At 36.4% G+C, this 19546-nt stretch overlaps 2 protein-coding genes across 2 annotated transcripts in view; one reads left to right on the top strand and one right to left on the bottom strand.

Moving 5' to 3' along the window:
• THAP6 (THAP domain containing 6) overlaps positions 1-19546 on the bottom strand; it is a 1073833-nt gene that overhangs the window by 753291 nt on the left and 300996 nt on the right. The window lies entirely within an intron of this gene.
• The window catches only part of BTC (betacellulin), a 50453-nt gene that overhangs the window by 22401 nt on the left and 8506 nt on the right, over positions 1-19546 (top strand). The window contains exons 2-3 of the mRNA XM_050790964.1: positions 1808-1906; positions 16572-16689. Of these exons, the coding sequence (XP_050646921.1) occupies positions 1808-1906; positions 16572-16689 (217 nt within the window). The remainder of the gene's footprint in view (positions 1-1807; positions 1907-16571; positions 16690-19546) is intronic.

The following is a 19546-nucleotide window of genomic DNA, read 5'->3' as shown; positions in this document are numbered from 1 at the left end:
CATCTTTTAATGGCTGGATAGTATTTTGTTGCATGAAGATAGTTCAATATACTTAATTAATCTATTGTCAGTTATTTAGGTAATCTATATATATTTTTTAAGCTCATCCCATTTTGTAGCTAAATGTCTTTATTTAACGTGAATTATTTCCTTAAGAAAAACCATTAGCAATGTAATTACTGAATTTAAGACTTATACATTGTGTTTTCATTTGCTTTTGTGTTTTGTGTAGTGCTAAATTGTCCTCAAGGAAAGCAATACTAATTTACCCATCACCAATGGATTTGAGTTTCCGTTTCTCTTTACTGTTACCCATGCTAGGTACAATTTCTTTCTTTAAAAAAATATTCCAATTAGATAGGTAAAAAAGAGTCTCTCTTTTAAAAGACCCTTTTGAAAACTCTTGACCTTTGAATTTGCTAGCCACTGTTGCTTTCTGGTACAGTAGTAGCACTTTCTGTTATGGTTAATTGGCTCCACAGCTTGGGGGCAACTTGAGGATTTTGCGATCTAGCACATCCTATTCACCTGTGTGTTCCTGTATGTCCATGAATGTTTGTTGAATGAAATTGAATTGGAGAACATCCATATGTTTAGAAATCATTAGATGTATAAATTTCAATACAACTGGTGGACAGGCTATTTTATTCTTGTCAGTTGCATCATAATAAGTAATTTTTATTGCACATTGCTTACATACCAGCACCATGTTAAGTGCTTTTCATAGTTATCTGGCCAAAACAGCTCTTAAACTCAAGACCAGCTAATTTCTAAGCCATCTTTCTCTTTCTTGACTTTCCTCCCTCCTCTCTTCTTTCTTTTTCTATTCTTTCCTCCTATTATTATGGACATGTTTAAACATATACGAACTAGAGAGGACAACATAATGAACCTTGATATACCCACCATCAGCTTCAGCAATTATCAATATGTAGCCAACCTTACTTCATCCATGCCTTTTCATCACTTCTTTGTATCCTCCTTCTCATGTTGGATTATTTCAAAGCAAACATCAGATACATCAATTTTATCCATAATTACACACACACACACACGATATAGACCCTGTTTTTTAACCTAAACCACAATATCATTATCATACTTTAAAATATCTATAACATTTTTAAATATTATCTAGTGTCCAGTCAGTGTCAAATTTCCCTGATTATCTCATAAGTGACCTTTTCTGCTTGGTTTGTTTGAATCAGTATCTACACAAGTACTGCACATTGTATTCTGAACCATTCTAACCACAGCATGGCATTCTTCTCTACCTTGTAAAACATGTGGCCTGTCCTTCTCAGAAACAGAGATTCTTAGCTGAAGGGATCTAAAATTTTTAAAGAATTTCCATGGATCAAATATCTCCCCAGAAAGAAGCGCACTCAGTTGTTAACACCTGAGAAACGCTGGGTCTGTGTGGAATGGAGAAGGCACTTTGCTTGCCATGGAGGTTCACCATCCACTTTCCCTGGAAATTCATCAGTATATCCACTCAGGGACTGGGAATTCAGCTGCTCTTACTTCTGCTTTTGTTATAAGGCTCTTTCACAAGCTATGGCCAAGTTTCCTCCTTAAGATCCATAGTTAGATGTAAGTGATGGTGACTTGAAAATTCATTCTTTAGCAATGAGCTGAAAATGTGCAGCATGTTGGCCTCTGTATCCCTTCTGGGAGTGAATGACTTGGAAATGGAAACCGTAGGTTGTTATTTTCATAAATGGGTGAAATGGGTGATGACTTTGATAGACTGTTTCACAATAAGCAAATTTTCATGTCTGGTTTTGGTTGTGTTTTGAACTTGAAGGTCTAGTGATCCTCCACTGTGTGGTGGCAGATGGGAATTCCACCAGAAGTCCTGAAACTAATGGCCTTCTCTGTGGAGACCCTGATGAAAACTGTGCAGGTAATGTTTCACAAACTTTATATTCAAATCTGAGTTTTAGTTTTCTGATAATAATAGTACTCATAATACTAGGTAATTGAGTACATATTGAAGTACCAGCCACTGTGCTAAAGTGCTTTATATACAGTAATTCATCACTACTCACAAGAGCCCTCTGAGCTAGATAATATTTTTTATTTTATTTCAAGGAAAAACCTACAAAGATTAAGTAACTTGCCAAAGGTCATACAGCTGGAAAATAGCAAATCTGGAATTCAAACACGGGTCTTTCTGATTCTAGTGCCTCTAGTCAGCCACTGTATTTTGGGTCACAGATGCATGTTCCAGACTCTAGCATGTGATATCTTAGTCTGGATTCATGAAAAGCTGACATATTCTACTCAAAGTTAAATTCCTTTTTTCTTTTCTATTTCTTAGTTAAAAGAAGGGAAGAAGGCAAGGATTTTACATATTTTACCTTGGAGATGCTTGAATTAGTGTTCTGAAACTTATCAGTCGAAGGCAGGAGTTGGCCTTAGTAAAGGGTTAGGTAATAAGAGTTTTAGGCTTTGTGGGTCGTGATGTCTTTGTCACAACTACTCAACACTGCCATTGTACTGTGAAAGCAGTCATAGACACTATGCAAATGAATAGGTTGGGCTCTGTTCCAATAAAACTTTAGTTAGAGAAATAGGCTGTGGGCCAGATCTGATGCTTGGACTACACTTTGCTGACCGCTGTTCTAAGGTTACGTTTGTTCTGTATGGATTGTATGGTCTGGTCTTCTACAGGGGTTATTTCTGACTTAAAAAAACTTCTATGAACTGGGAGTATGGTGACTTGATGTAAACTTCTCCTTTCCTAGCACTCTTGGGAAGTTGTAACAGAGCCAGGAACACACTGAGCAAGTCTTCCTGAAGTGAGTCATCAGTTCCAGCCCAATTTTCCCCTTTCATCCCTCACAGTAGTGGGTGGTCAGAGGGTGCTCATCGGCTGTAGAATCTAATGGTGTCTTAGGTCATGTTTGGGTCTTGTCATCCTTGTAGGCAGAAGAACAAGGCCAACTTTATGTGTTCATGTGTTTTTCTTCAGTCTGGTTTCAAATGTCTTCAATGATGGCATTTTTTCACATTTCCCTTGGGAAATCATTCCATAATTTGATGACAGACAATGTTCCAAAATCTTCCTCATCATCATCCTAAATGTGTTTTCTAATTTTATTTTTATTGTAGTAAGAACATTTAACATGAAACCTACCCTTTTAACAAACTTAAAGTGGGCAATACAATATTGTTAACTACAGATTAGCAGATCTCTTCAAATTTATTAATTTTGCACTAACTGAAACTTTGTACCCATTGAATAGCAACTCCCCAAGCCTCCAGCAACCACCATACTACTATCTGCTTCCATAAATTTGGCTATTTTAGATGCCTCATATAAGTAGAGGCATTCATATTATATTTGTCTTTCTGTGACTGTCTTATGTCACTTAGCAAAATTTCTTTCAGGTTCATCCATGTTGTCACGATGGCACTATTTTTCTCTTTTGTAAGGCTGAATAATATTCTATGTATGTACTGTACTTTCTTTATCCATTAATCTATCAGTAGACTCTTAGGTTGCTTCCACCTTTTGACTTTTATGAAATAATGCCACAATAAACATGGGAATACAAGTATCTCATTGAGATCCTGATTTTTATTAGGTTATTTGTTTTCTTGTTATTGAGTTGTAAGAATTCTTTATGTATTTTGGATATGTGTAATCAATATGTTTTGTATAGTGCTAAATTTTCCTCAAGAAAAACAGTACTAATTTACCCATCACAATGGATTTGAGTTCCCATTTCTCTTAACTGTTATAACTTCTAACCCTGTCTCTGCACAGCCCAAACTCTGTTGTTTCTTTTTCCGTGAAGAAGCTTTTTCATTTGACATAGTCCCACTTGTTTATTTCACTTTTGTCACCTGTGCTTTTGGTGTCACATCTAAGAAATCATTGCCAAGACCAATGTCAAGAAGTGTTATCGTATGTTTCCTTGAAGGAATTGTACTGTTTCAGGTCTTAATATAAGTCTTCAGTCCATTCTGAGTTGATTTTTGTGTAATGTAACAAGTGAGTCCAATTTCATTCTTTTGCATGTGTATATCTAGTTTTCAAACATCATTTATTTAAGAGACCACCCTTTCCTCTTTGTGTATTCTTAGTACCCTTTCTGAAGATCAGTTGTTCATATATTCATGGGTTTATTGTTTGGCTGTCTACTCTGTTCTATTGGTCTTTATGTATGTCTTTATACCAGTACCATGCTCTTTTAATTATTGTAGCTTTGTAATATGCTTTAAAACCAGGAAGAATGATACCTCCAACTTTGTTCTTGCTCAAGATTGTTTTGGCTATCCAGGGTCCTTTGCAGTTTCCTTTGAAATTTAAATTTGATTTTCCATTTCTGTAAAAAAAAAAAAGTCATTGGTATTTTGATAGTCAATCTATAGATCACTTTGGGTAGTATGGACATTTTAACAATATTAAATCTTTTAGGCCACAAAAACAGGATGTCTTTTTATATACTTTTGTCTTTCTAAAATTCTTTAATTAATATTTTATAGTTTTCAGTGTACAAGTCTTTCATTTATTTAGTTATGTTTATTCCTAGGTGTTTTATTCTTTTAGATGCTATCATAAGTTAGTTTATTTTTTACTTTGCTTTTTGAACAGTTTGTGATTAGTGTATACAAATACAACTGTTTTTTCATGTTTATTTTGTATCCTACAACTTTGTGAATTTGTACATTAGTTCTTACAGTTTGTGTGTATTTGTATATGTGTGTGTGTCTGTGTGTAGTCTTTAGAATTTTATATGTTTAAGATCATGTCATCTTCAAGTAGAGATAAAATTCTTTTTTTCCAATTTAGATTCCTTTTATTTTATTTTTTCCTAATTGCTCTGACTAGGACTTCCTGCACTATGTTGAATGGAAGCAGTTAGACTGGACATTCTTGTCTTGCTCCTGATCTTAGAGGAAAAGCTTTGTAATATTTTACCATTAAGTACCATGCTAGTTGGGGGTTTACATATAAGGCCTTTCTTATGTTGTGGTAATTTCCTTCTATTACTAGTTTGTTAAAAGTTATTATGAAAGGGTGTTGAATTTTGTCAAAATGAATTATGAATGAGTCTATATTCATTATGGACATTGCCCTGTAGTTTTCTTTTCTTATAATGTCTTTGTTTAACTTTGGTATCAGGGCAATCCTGGCTTCGTAAAATGTTTTTGGAAGTGTTTCTTCCTCTTCAATTTTTTGAAAGAGTTTAAGGATTGGAATTATATATTTAAATGTTTGATAGAATTCACTAGTGGAGGCATCTGGACCCGGGCCTTTATTTGTGGAGGCTTTGGATTATGACCAATTTCCTTATTAGTCATAGGTCTGTTCATATTTTCTGTTTCTTTATGATTCAATCATGGTTGGTTGTTTGATTCTAGGTATTTATCTCCTTCTTCTTGGTTATTCAATTTTCATAGTAGCCTAATATAATCCTTTTTATTTCTGTGACATCAGTTCAAAAAGCACAAAATAATAGAAAAAGCTTATAGAATAAGATATAAAGAAAATATTTTTGTAGAGCTGTACAGTGTGTTTGTGTTTTCAGCTGTTATTACAAGAGTCAAAGGAGAAATTAATAAAAAAGTTTATGCAATAAAAAGTTATAGTAAATTAAAGTTAGTTATTGAAGAAAGAATTTTTTTTATAATGCAAATGTATTGTAGCCTAAGAGTACAATGTTTATAAAGTCTACGGTGGTTTATGATAATGTCCTAGGCCATCATGTTCACTCACCACTTACTCACTGACTTACCTAGAGCAGCTTCTAGCCTCTCAAGCTCCTTTCATAGTAAGTGCCTTATATAGATATACTATTTGCAAACTTTTATATCATATTTTTACTGTACCTTTTCTGTGTTTAGATACAAAAATACTCACCATTATGTTATGATAGTCTACAGTATTCAGTACAGTAACATGCTATATAGGTTTGTAGCCTCAGAGCAATAAACTATACCATATAACTAAGGTGTGTATAGGCTACACCATCTAGGTTTGTGTAAGTACACTCTATGATGTTTGCTCAATGAAAAAACTGCCTAATAACGCATTTCTCCAAACATATTCCTGTCATTAAGTGATGGATAACTATATATCATCCTAGTCCTTTCTGGCCTACAAGGTTTCTGCTGAGAAATCCACTGAGTGTGATGGAGGTTCCTTTGTGCATGAAAAGTAATTTTCATCTGACTCCTCTCAAAATTGTCTGTTTATTTTGAACTTTTGACAATTTGATTGTGAGGTGTCTTGGTGTGGATTTCTTTGGGTTTATGTTTTTGAAATTTGTTGGTCTTCTGATTATGTATGTATATTTCTTTCCTTAGATTTGGTAAGTTTGGGGCATTATTTCTTTGAATAAGCTTTCTGCCCCTTTCTATTTTTCCTCTTAGACTACTATCAGATATATATTGGTCTGCCTGTAGTTATGGTGTTTCATAAGTCCTTTAAGCTTTTTCACTTTTTAAAATTCTTTTTTAATTTTTGCTCCTATGATTGTATAATTTCCAATTATCTGTCTTGAAGTTTGCTAATCCTGTCTTTTGCTTGACACAGTCTGCTGTTGAACCCATCTATTGAATTTTCCAGCTTAGTTACTGAATTACCCAGCTTGAAAATTTATGTTTGATTAAAAAAATATTTTCTACCTCTTTCTTGAAAATTTCACTTTGTTCATGTATTGTTCTCCTGTCTTCATTGAGCATCTTTATGATAGTTATTTTAAATTCTCTGTCAAATAAATTATACATCTTCATTTCATTAGTGTTTTTTTTTTTTTTTTCTTTAGGATATATTTACCCATTCCTTCATTTTTCTTAACTTGCTGTGTTGGTGTCTGTGCATTAGAGAAAACAGCTACCTCTCCTTTCTTCGTGGACTGGCCTTATGAAGGAGACTCTCATTAATCAGTCTGGTTGAAGACTTGGGGGCCCTTCGAGGCTTTGTGCTAGTCCAACTCTCTTTGTTCTGAGATCTAGGAACTTTTCTTCTGATCACGCGGTGCTGTGTTAGGGGTAGGGATTATGATGAGAGACTGTCTCAGATTTTTTTTACCTTCTTCAATGTGGCTACTTTTGCATTCGCTTAGAGGACAGGAGCTTCTCAACTATTTTCTGAATTTCTTACAAAAGAATTTGTCTTTATTTTGTAATGTTGACTCAGTGTGTTTGTGGAGGGTAGGATAGTTGGAGGCTTTCTATTCTGCCATCTTGATGATGTTACTCCTCTTTTTTCTTTTCTTTAAAACAGTTTTTATTTCAATAGTTTTGGAGGAATGCCCATCAATGATAGACTAGATAAAGAAAATGTGGCACATATACACCATGGAATACTATGCAGCCTTAAAAAAGAATGAGTTCATGTCCTTTGCAGGGACATGGATGAGGCTGGAAACCATCTTTCTCAGAAAACTAACACAGTAACAGAAAACCAAACACCACATGTTCTCACTCATAAGTGGGAATGGACACAGGGAGGGAAACATCACACATCAGGGCCTGTTGGGGGACGGGTGGCAAGGGGAGGGAGAGCATTAGGACAAATACCTAATGCATGGGGGGCTTAAAACCTAGATGACTGGTTGATAGATGCAGGAAACCACCGTGGCATGTGTATACCTATGTAACAAACCTGCACATTCTGCACATGTATCCCAGAACTTAAAGTAAAATTAAAAAAATGGTTTTGGAGGTACAGGTGGTTTTGGTTGCATGGATAAGTTCTTCAGTGGTGATTTCTAAGATTTTAGTTCACCCATCACCCAAGCAGTGTACACTATATCCACTATGCAGTCTTTTATCCCTCACCCTGCTCCCAATCTTCCCCTCTCAGTCCCCAAAGTTTATGATAGCTTTCTTGTGCCTTTGCATCTGATATTGTTTGACTGTGTCCCCACCCAAATCTCACATTGAATTGTAATAATCCCCAGGTGTCAAAGGCAGCAGAGCCAGGTGGAAATAATTGATTCATGGGGGCGATTTCCCCCATACTGTTCTCATAGTATTGAATAAGTCTCATGAGTCCTGATGTTTTTATAAATGGGAGTTCCCCTGCACAAGCTCTCTTGCCTGCTGCCGTGTAAGACATGACTTTGCTCCTCAATCACTGTCTACCATGATTGTGAGGCCTCCCCAACCGTGTGGAACTGTAAGTCAATTAAACTTCTTTCCTTTATAAGTTACCCAGTGTTGGGTATGTCTTTATTAGCAGCATGAGGACAGATTAATAGAGCATCTTCATAGCTTATCTCCCACTTATAAGTGAGAACATACACTATTTGGTTTCCCATTCCTGCATTACTTCTCTTAAAATAATGGCCTCCAGCTCCATCGAAGTTGCTACAAAAGACATTATTTTGTTCCTTTTTATGGTCAGGTAGTATTTCGTGGTGTATATAAATCACATTTTCTTTATCCATTCATTGGTTGATGGGCGCTGTTTTCTAATTCTTTATGTACTACAAATGGATGTAGTTTTTATATGTCTCTCTAATACCCTTTAACAAAAAGAGGGGTCTAAGAAAATCCTTGAACAGAATAATCCCTAATCTCTCACTCTAAGCCATTTTGTTGTCTTAGGCAGCTTTCTGCTTCCAGCACCAAAATTTTCATTTTCGAAGTCTATGCCCATCAATGCAGACCTTCCCATCACACATCTTCCATAGTAACTCAGTGACAAGTTGCAGCCTGCATGGTCTTAGCGTGCCACAGGTCTAATCATTCACTGTGTAAAAGCCGGTTTCCCACAGTATAGAGGCTACAGTATAAGATCTTTATTTTTAATTTTTTAAAATTTAATTACTTGTTTTTGCATTATTTGCATAGTTTTAGCTTTTAAATTTATCTCTAATTTTTTCTCTGGAGGATCACTGAGGAAGTAGTTATTTTTGTTCACCCACTCAAATCCATAATTTTCTCTGAATTAGTTGTAATTTATTTTCTGAGACATAGTCTGGGGACATGTCCAAATAATTATTTTTTGGTATATTTTCTGTTTTCTTTAAAATTTATTATGATTATTTTTAATTGACACAATAATTATACATATTTATAGGATACAGTGGGCTATTTCAACACATGTATACAATGTGCAATGATCAAATCAGGGTAATTAGCACGTATCTATCACCTCAAGCATTTATCATTTATATGTGTTGAAAATATTCAAAATCTTCTCTTTCAGTTATTTCAAAATATGCAGTAAATTATTGTTAATTATAGTTATCCCACAGTGTTAGAGAACATTAGAACTTTATTCCTCCTATCTAACTATAATTTTGTATCCTGCAACCAATCTCTGGCTATCTCCCCATCCCCTCAGCATCCATGAAAAGCGAAATTTATTAATCTCTGATTCTTTTTTATCACTATTGCTTGTATGTTCCCTTTCCCTCCCATTCAGGAGGTTAAGCCTGCATTTATAGATCTTATAAATATTTTAGTCAAATTATTGTAAATTTTGTAAACTATTTTACAAATATTAAATATAAACGTATTATTTACAAATAAATGTAAAAGCTGAAAACTATGCAAATAAGGCAAAAATGAGTTTTTGACTTAAAAAAATTTAAAATAGAGACCATATACTGTAATCTCTACATGGGGAAACTTTCTTTTACACCATGAGTGATTAGGCCTGTGGCATGCTAAGACCATGCAGGATGCAACTTACTGACTTACAATAATTTTAAGAAAATATTATTTGTAAATTATTTTAGTAAAGTTATTGGCATAATTAAGATACAATTACAGTAGTGATTTGGTGGAAGATCACTTTGCTTAAATATCACAATAATAATATAATGTCAGAAAAATTATTTTATATTTTCCTATATAGGATATAGAATTTATTCTTGCAAATGGGCTTAAAAACATAGTTACACATTTTACTATTTGGGGAATATTATCTAGAGATGGAGAGAAGACAGACTTCAACATGGCTGTATGTTGAGAAATCAATGAGAAACCAGAAATACAGAGCAAAAATGCTTAATTATTTCTTTGGTTTACTCTTCTTCTCCTAGTAGCCTATTAGAAAACAGAAGACAAACAAAAAACATCTCAAGAACACAATTCTAGAGGTGTTGAAAATCAATTGATTTGATTTTGAAAATTTTAATCAAGGATGGAGCTTCTTGAAATTTTTGTGGCATTGAGTAGCGTTATTTATGTTACTACTCTCCTTTCACATTGTCAGGCTAAAATAACTGCATTACCTTAAAATATCAGGTAAAGTTAATAGGTAGACTATGCTCAATATATTTGAGCTTGATCTCTCAAGTTCTAAGGTAGATGGGCCTACTCTTATATGATGGTCACAATAGCATTAATTAACTTATTTAAATCAATTTTCTTCCACTTTCCACCGTCCTTCTCATTCTCCTTCCCTCTTTACTTTTTTGTTTCCTTCCTTCCTTCAGCCCTCCTTTCCTTCCTTTATTTGGTATACTTTATTCCTTTGGGGTATAGCATCATCATCAACAATTACACTTTTAATAAAAAGATAGCATCCATCATCTATTTATCTCCTACTATGTGCCAAGGATTGTTCTGAGTGTTTTGTGTATATAAATTCATTTAATCCTATGGAGTACCTACATTACTCCCTTTTTCAAATGAAGACACTGTGGCACAGAGAGATAAAGTAATTTGTTCAAGATCACACAGTAAACAAAGTAGCCTGACGTGAATTCAGAGACATCATCTCTCTAGAAAGTGTGTTGTTAATCACCATGCTAAACTGCTTAGAATCATGTGGGAAGATCAAAATGTGGAACGTGTGAGAAAAATGCTAAAAATAATAAGAATACCAATCATTTCCTGAAGTTAAAGTGCAAATGAGAACAGTAGGTTCTTGAAAAATAAATTAATAGAGTGCCCGAACAGATCTTCTGTACTGACTGTATCATTTTCTAACTTGGGTGATGCATTCTTTCATCTTACTAATATTTATGAGTACCTACTATGCAGCAGGCTGTCGTTCAGGTGTCAGGGATGCAAAAATGAACAGTGGTCAAATATGAAGTCAGAAAGGTAACGGAGAAAGAGAGGTAATGAGTACTGTATAACAGAACCTTCCCAAGGAGTATAAGGCCTTCAGCTTTTTCTCTGAGTGAGTTTTAATGGCATTACTCTGGTTTTTGTATGCAGATTTGATAGTCAAGTGGGCAAAGGCAGAAGGAAAGAGACTAGCTAAAGGTGTTGTCATAGAAGCGATTTCCAGCCTGAGACGCTACTGGGCTCAGACTAGGGTAGTGGAGATCATGGGATTATTCTGCGTATATTTTGAATGCAGCCAATAGGGTTTGTTGATGCATTGGATGTAGGGTAAGAGAGAAATAAGTCAAGATAATTCCAAGATTTTTAGCTGAAATAATGTAAGAATGGATATTATTTACTGAGGTAAGGAAAGACCAAGTTTCAACGGGAAAATCAAATATTCTATTTTGAAAGTGTTAAGTTGAAATGTCAGTTAGATATCCAAGTGAAGATGTTAGTTGGACAGTTGGGATTGAAGGATGATATCTAAGATGTAAACTAAATTTGGAAATTGTTATCATAAAGATGTGTTTAGGACAGGAGACTTCATGAGCTTACCCAGGAAGGAGAAGAGATGAAAGAGTATCCAGCCCTGCTGTATCTGCAAAATGTTAGACGTTGAGGGAGGCGAAGAGGAACCTGTAAAGAAGAATGAGCAAAGGATTCATCATGCACACAAGAATTCTATAGCATGCATTCTTGAAAAACAAGGGAAAGATAAGTTTTCTTCCTGTCCCTTCATCTTTATTTGCCTCTAGCCATGAATATTTTTAAACATATGCAAAGATACCCATGCTTCAACATTGATTCTTTTTTTTTCCACCAAAGGGATTAAATGAAAAAGGGCAGCTCTGGGTGAAGGCCCATTCCTATAAGCTCAGAAATGGTTGCCAGGGCCTTCTTAGTTAAAAGACATGCTATTCTGTCCATATCGCACCACTGAACTCCTATATAAGCAAATTCTAGTAGCTCAAAAAAAGTTAACATGTACCTCTGTGAGATGTAACGTCCCCTTTCACTTTTCTGGAGGAAATGTCATTGGATGTAAGACAAATGGGAATCCTCAATTAAAATAAAATTTCAAAGTTTGTATTTCTTCAAGGACACTGTGAATTTACATTTCCCTGACCAGAGATAGCTGGCAAGACAAAAAAGAAAATTAACTTTAAATATATAAAACTTTCTTCTTCACATTTTGGCCTAAGAGGTTTGTAAAAGGAGGAAATCCCTATTGGGAAGATGCCTGGAAGCCAAGGAGTAAAATAATAAAGCCCTAGGCTCTACTTCCTATCTGTGTGGGAGTATGAATTTATAGTTGTTTTTCTTCCTTAGTCTCCTTGTTAACACCTGTGAGACATCTATTTCAAAGTTTAGCCTTTCCCTTTACATTTGTACATGCAGATTTAACTATGCATCTAACAACGGAGCTAGAGACACTATAAGGCTATAACCATTATAATAGGTATTACGAAAAAGCACTGTAATAACAGTTGTAGTATTGATTGACCTTTGAGTTGACTTCAGAATACAGTTGCTGATATTAATGTCATCTACAAAATTATTAAATACTTTTGAATGAACACTGTTAGAATAAGCAAAGGCTTTATGAAAGATACACCTAATGGATCTACTCCTCAGAGTTTTAGTCACAAAGGCATCACAAAGCCTCTTTTGTCTTGAGAACTAGAATCATATAGAGACTAAGGAACTATCCTATGTTTAATCAAAATGTCATCAAATTGAGGAAAATTCCATATGGAAACTAAGTCATTTAGGTGTCTACTGCATTCCTCCACTTTGGCTTAGCCCAAGGGAATCTAGTACATCTCATCTAACTACCCATATGACCCAAGGAGGATGACTACTTCTTGTTTAATTGCTGTGTGATCTAAGAAAGATGTCCCTGCTTCCGATTCCTTTTGCAAACCTTAGAGTTAGGTTTTTACATCCACTGACCTGCAGTAATCCTAATCGTTTCTTATTTAATTGGTGTTTAGCATCTTTGGAATACAGAGTCTTATGAAGAGATCGATATATATTACTTGTGGTGCCCATCCACTTATGAGATTGTGTTGCAGCCTGACCCACTAGTGGATGTACTTTTCCAGTGAAATTCTCTGGGACAGGGGTATGTTTTGTTTTTGGAATTTGAGTTGCAAAAGCGTAATGTGAGAGGAAAAAAGATCAATTGCGTTCCACCACCTCTAGGATCAGAAGGATATTTCTGGTTGCTACCTTGCTACATTTTCAAGACTATGTCATTCACTTTACAACAGAGAAACACAACACTTAGGACATATCCCTCTTTTGTCATAGGATTAACTTTTCCTTCTTCTTGATAAATATCTCTGGAATGGAAGGGTATATTCACCCTCCTGTGCCCTATATCATCAGGTCTCATGACAGGCAGAAAACACTGGGTTCCATAGTTCAATTTTTAGATAACATGAACTTGATGAATACTGGATTATAAGGAACTGAAATTTTAGGTGGCGTTCAAAAAAAAAAAGAATGCTGATAAGCTTTCTCATTTTGACAAGGACAGGATGATCCCATCTGGGTTTGTATGTGTATGTGTGTGTGTATGTGTATTTATGTGTATGTGTGGCAGTATGTGTGATTTATTTTGCTTTCAGGTTTTAAAGTTCCATAAAGAAATCACTGGACATTTTCTGCCTGGTGGCATGGAAATGTTTTAAAATCTAAATAATGTTGGGAATATTTAAGAGCATGCTTACTTGGCAAAGGAGAGAGCTCTGTGAGCGATCAAAACAAGACCTGGCAAACATTTCCTTGGCATAGATTTGTGCTGCTTGGATGAACGAAGGCTGATCAAATCACTGCATTCAGCAGCTGCTGGTTAATTTGCTTTTTGGTATCATACTCTGCATGGTGTTTATCAAAAGCCTGGGTGCATTTAAAGGGGCACAGCAACTAGAGAAATAAGTAAAGATTAGGATATATAGCCAAATGACTTTGATATTTAAAGATAGGTATGCTTTGCAAATCTGGAAAGGTCTTTCTGGTTCATATAAGATCTGTCATTAAGTCTGCTGCCTCTTGAGTTAATCTCCTTCCCCTCCATCTCCCTAGCCCAGACTCTTATCGCATGTGTCTCTTTGCCCCCACTAAGAGCCCAGTCTATACTCTCCTATATAATATGATGACAAAATGCTCCACAGTTTAAAGTATTTTTATATATACCATTTAATTTTATCCATAGGAATCATCTTCAGCTCTCTCTTGCTTTGTGTTTCAAGTGTAAACACTTCAGCCTACTGACATCTGAGGTTTCTAACTTTCATTCACAGCCATTCTTTGCTATTCTCCTTCAGGATCCTCCCATTTCAGTGAAATGTGCCTCCCACTACCTGCACTAGACCTGCATATTCTTGACTCTGTGCCTTTGCTATTGACATTCTCCATAAATCAATTGCTTGTTCACCTCCTCTAAAAAATCTACATTTTCCATTCATTTCTCTTTGATTAGGTCAACATTCTTCACACTCATACGAGATTGCTGTTAGAATTGCCAAGATTTTAAGGTTCTTGGATTAACTCATTTGCTGAGGGGATTTCTGTCCCAGGAATTCTGCTATGAACTTCTACATATCTTTTTTTATTGCATCTCTCAACAGCCCTTCAATGTAGATGTTATCATGTCTATCTTACAGATGAGGAAACAAAGGTTCAGACAGCCTAATTAGCTTGCCCAGACTCATACAGCTAATGAAAGGCGGAGTTGAAAATTAAACACAAATTTTCTTTCTCTGAATCCAGTGTTCTTTCCACTGTTTCCAGTGTACTAAAGCTATTATCTGGTTATGATGGTTGTTTTTGCCAGTTAATTGCTTATTCTTGTTTTTTGTTTGTTCTAATCTACCAATTTAAATAATAAGATAGGGTATCGTTTATGTCTTTGATGTTTTCTACTGCCTATTACAGAGCTCTGGAAATGGAAACACTCAACAAATGGAAGCTGACATCAATTTATTTGTCAAAATACACAGGTCTTTGTCTTTGATACATTTTGTAGTTATTTCTGGAAGAAATTTCAGTCCTTCTGATGAGTCTCATTGGTTGACATGTATCAAGCAAATACCTGGCATGTAGTTCAAGCAGCCAGCATAGCTGTTTATCAAGTCACCAATCAAACCAGGTTAGCCAGTTCCTCAGTGAGATTCTGCCATCCCCTGAAACTCTGCACTGTGACCTGGAATCACAGGAATTTGCAGTGTATAGATCATCCTAAGTCCTTTGAGATTCCTCTCTCTGGTGGCCTGGGGCAATTATATGTACCCTTTTCATAATATTAATTAAGATGTTTAGTAGTCATTGCTATTCATAAAATGATTATTCAGTGTCATTGGATGACAGGTGCCATACCAAACCTAGCGTGACATGCCCTTCTGACATGAATACACTATGGTCCTCCTGGCTCCACAGGCGCCTGGATCCTGCAAGCTGTTGGTTATACCATGAACATGGAAAATTTGACCCTGGGCTGGAGCTGGCTCGTTAGTTGTTTTCTGTGGGTGTGGGCATACGTCCCTTGTAAATTAACAGACGAAACAGTTAGGTAGTATTTCTGTTCTGTTTCTCTTGATGATTGTTATTTACTGAAATTTTACATGTCAGTGATGGGGAAATGCTACATGTTACTACCCTCAGTTGAAAAATTAGGCAATCAAACCCCTAAAAGGGTAAGGCAAGGAAGTCAGTTCAGGAGTGAAATCCAGAGCATGAAGCTTTCAGTATTTTCCTTCTCCTTCAGAGCAGCAGAAAGAATTCATGGGCCAAATGAGAGACACAATTGCCCACGGAGGCAGGTGTGACTTCTGCATGCATCAGGCTGAGAGTCAGTGACAGACACCTGGTGAGCGGCTGGCTCAACAAAATGCCAGAGTGTATGTGGCAGTCAAGATCGTGGACTCAGTGGCACACTCCCTGGGTTTGAGTCCCAGTTCTGCCACTTTCTATCTGTGTGATCTTGGAAGGTGACTTAACCTCCATGTGTTGTGCTTTGTACATCCGTAAATTGGAGATTAAAATGGTGCTTACCTCACAAGGCTATTATGAACATTAAATGAACAATATACAAAAAGCAAACAGACCAGCATCTAGCACCCAGGAAATACTATGGAAGTGTTTAAGTTAAACAACCACAACCAAACCCCAAAATCAACCAAACAAAAAACCTCTGTTCTCTAGCATGGCTCTGATAGCGTTCATGGAATGAAAGCCTTCTTCTTCTTATACTTGTGTTTTACCCTTTAAATGACACTAAAGTTTCTGAAAGGTAGGTTGAAGTCAATTCTTAATTAAAGTAGGTAACATTCTCACCATGATCTCCATTGTCCAATCTCCAGAGCTATTTTGGAGTCACAAAAGTCTGAATTCTATCCCAATGCAGAGAGAAAGAAAAATGAGAGATTCAAATATATTCTACAGAGAAACTGGCAGCAAGATAGGAATATGATTCTATTTACAAGCGAATATTTAAAAATAGTTGATTTATTGAACTTTTTCTCATTTTCCAGCTACCACCACACAATCAAAGCGGAAAGGCCACTTCTCTAGGTGCCCCAAGCAATACAAGCATTACTGCATCAAAGGGAGATGCCGCTTCGTGGTGACCGAGCAGACGCCCTCCTGTGTGTAAGTGGAGTGTCCTCAGCCAGCAAGCAAAAGGGTGCAGAATGGTGCCCGCCTGGGGCTTGCCAGGACTGGAAAGTGTGAGCTAACCATGCCATCTGTCCGAACACAGTTCTGCCTGGTTCTGCCCCCAGCCACTTGTTTAGGGGCCCACTCAGCAACTACTTATGGAGAAACTGACGCACACTTTCCTCCTGAAATATGAGTATGTGAGAGTTCAGCTTCACTTCCGGGCTGGGCAGTGTCCTCTGATTTCTTGCGCCAGCAGAACTGATTCTTTTCAGCTCAAATAATCTCCTGGGTGGTTCAAATGGAAATGAATTATTCTGGCAAGTGTTAGGTGGTTTATAGTTAGTGTAAATACGAGGAAATTCCTGCCAAATTAAGAGCTACTTTTGTAGGTGTCAGTTAAGTGCAAGGAATTAGTCTTATTTATAAATAAGAGATTAGCGAAGCCTGTTTAGTACAGTGGGGAATTGGGAGAAGAGTTTTCAACTCTTTGTATTTGAGCCTCGTTCAGTTTTACTCAGGCATACACAACTTTCTTTTTGCATCTTTTAAATATGTGTTTTCTTCTAAAAGGATGTCCCACTAATGTGCTTCCTGGGACCTTTCCTTAGAGAAGTGGAAGGTGATTCTCCAAGTGCAATTTTGACTTAAAGTTCATAGAACGTTTATGTTCTTCTGCATAGTTGCCCCAGTATATAAGTGTTCTTCTCATAAGTTTCTCAGAAAAATGATTCCAAATCCTAATTTTTTGGAAACTTTAAGGGTCATAAACTTTTTAAAAACTTAAATATATTTAATTTAAAAAAGAAATATGCGTGGATAATACTTGGAGGCAGATAACAATTGCTAATGTAAGAAAATAAGGAAGTGTGTGTGTGTGCATGTGTGTGTGTGTGTGTGTGTGTTGAGAGGGATAGATCTAATTTTTTAAAAAATTCATTTAATTGCTCCCTGGTTTGGAAGCATATATTGAATTTTAAAAATATTAATGATCTTTAACTTAATACATTTTCGTGATTGGTTCCTATGTCTGCAGATTTATTGTTCTTTGATATTGCTGCCGTCTAAAATGAAAATCACAATGTGTAATCTACCTGCCTAGGATCAACACACAGATTGTTCCCTTCAATGTAAAGTTTACACTCGATTTCTTAGCCTTCCTAGATCACCTGATCCTGGCTTAATTTTTTAGCTATATCTCACCATATTCCTAAAGGCTCTTCTAAAATTCTACATTTCATTTCATGATTTATTATATGCTCTTCTCGTAGCCTAGAAAGCTTATTCTTGCTATGGTTTAAGATGCACTGCACTCATCATCTCCTTGTGCACCCCTTCACTGACTTCCTCCTTCTCAGGCATACACCCAGGTCTGACTTAGATGGCCTTCCCCTGTGATCTAGCCACACCTCTATGAAAGCTCTTATCCACTGGAGCATAACTGGTGGTTTCTTTCAATGTGCCTTCTGTGACTGTGAGCTCCTATAGGGCAGGGCTCATGGCTTATTCATTTTTGTATTTCAGTGTCAAACACAGCCCTCAGAATTTACTAGGTGCACAAGAAATGACTGATGCATGAACAAATAGTGCCTCTATTACAGTCCATCTAATACTACACTAAATTTCCAGACCAAGGCCTTAATCTGAACGGAACATCTTCTTAGTAGAGGAATAATACACAGTCAATGGGAAGCAGAAGATCATAACAGACGGGGCACAGATTTTGGAGTCAGATATACCTAAAGTAAGATTTTGTTTTCCCCAATTATAAGCAGTGTTAACAGTGGGTCAGTTACCTTTTCTGAGCCTCAGTTTTATCATCTACAAGGAGTAATAATACTGTCCTGTCAAGTGGTGAAGATAGCAAAATAATAAATGCAAAAAACACTAATTGTGGTACCCAGCACAGAGCAAGAGTTTAATAATTTTTAAAGTTCCAACTTTTTAAGAACATATTTAAGTATGCCATTAATAAAAAGTTCCACTTTTTTTTTTTTTTTTGACAGAGTCTCACACTGTCGCCCAGGCTGCAGTGCAGTGGGGTGATCTCGGCTCAGTGCAAGCTCCACCTCCCAGGTTCACGCCATTCTCCTGCCTCAGGCTCCAGACTAGCTGGGACTACAGGAGCCCGCCACCACGCCCAGCTAATTTTTTGTAATTTTAGTAGAGATGGGGTTTCATCGTGTTAGCCAGGATGGTCTCAATCTCCTGACTTCGTGATCCGCAAGTGCTGGGATTACAGGCATGAGCCACCGCGCCCGGCCCCAACTTTTTAAAAACAATTTTTTTTTTTTTTTTGAGAGAGAGTCTCGCTATATTGCCCAAGCTAGACTCAAACTCCTAGGCTAATGTGCTTCTCCTGCCTCATCCTCCCAAGATAGCTATGAGATGGGTAGTAGAAAATCAACCTAGGACTGATGTTTCAGGTGATATAGCACAGATTCAGGCAAAACTCTCTTGCCATTGGTGATAACACTGTCTTGAGAAACCAGAAATATCTCCTTTTCTTGGGATCATGGGATCCCACAAACATGGGAGTTTGTGGACTCTTGTTTTTACATGAAAAACCAAAGTGTGTTTCAAATAATGCACATCTTCTCCTAGTAATCTTCTCAGTACTTCCTTTGAAAAGGAACAATTTGTTTCCAGATACATAATTTTTATTTATACATGCAGCACAGCACATCTACTATGCAGTTAAGAGCATGAACTTGGGAGCCAGACTGCTTTTTTGAATCCCCATTACCTTATCTTCTCTGTGCATCAGTTTCTTCATCTATAAAATGGTGTTAATGATAGCACATACCTCAAAGGTGGTAATAAGGATCAGGTTAATGTTTATAGATCTTTT

Source organism: Macaca thibetana, chromosome 5 (genome assembly GCF_024542745.1).
Source record: "Macaca thibetana thibetana isolate TM-01 chromosome 5, ASM2454274v1, whole genome shotgun sequence".
NCBI classification, from domain to species: Eukaryota; Metazoa; Chordata; class Mammalia; order Primates; family Cercopithecidae; genus Macaca; species Macaca thibetana.
The sequence above is the reverse complement of the archived record's forward strand: the minus strand, read 5'-3'. Positions and strand labels throughout refer to the sequence as shown.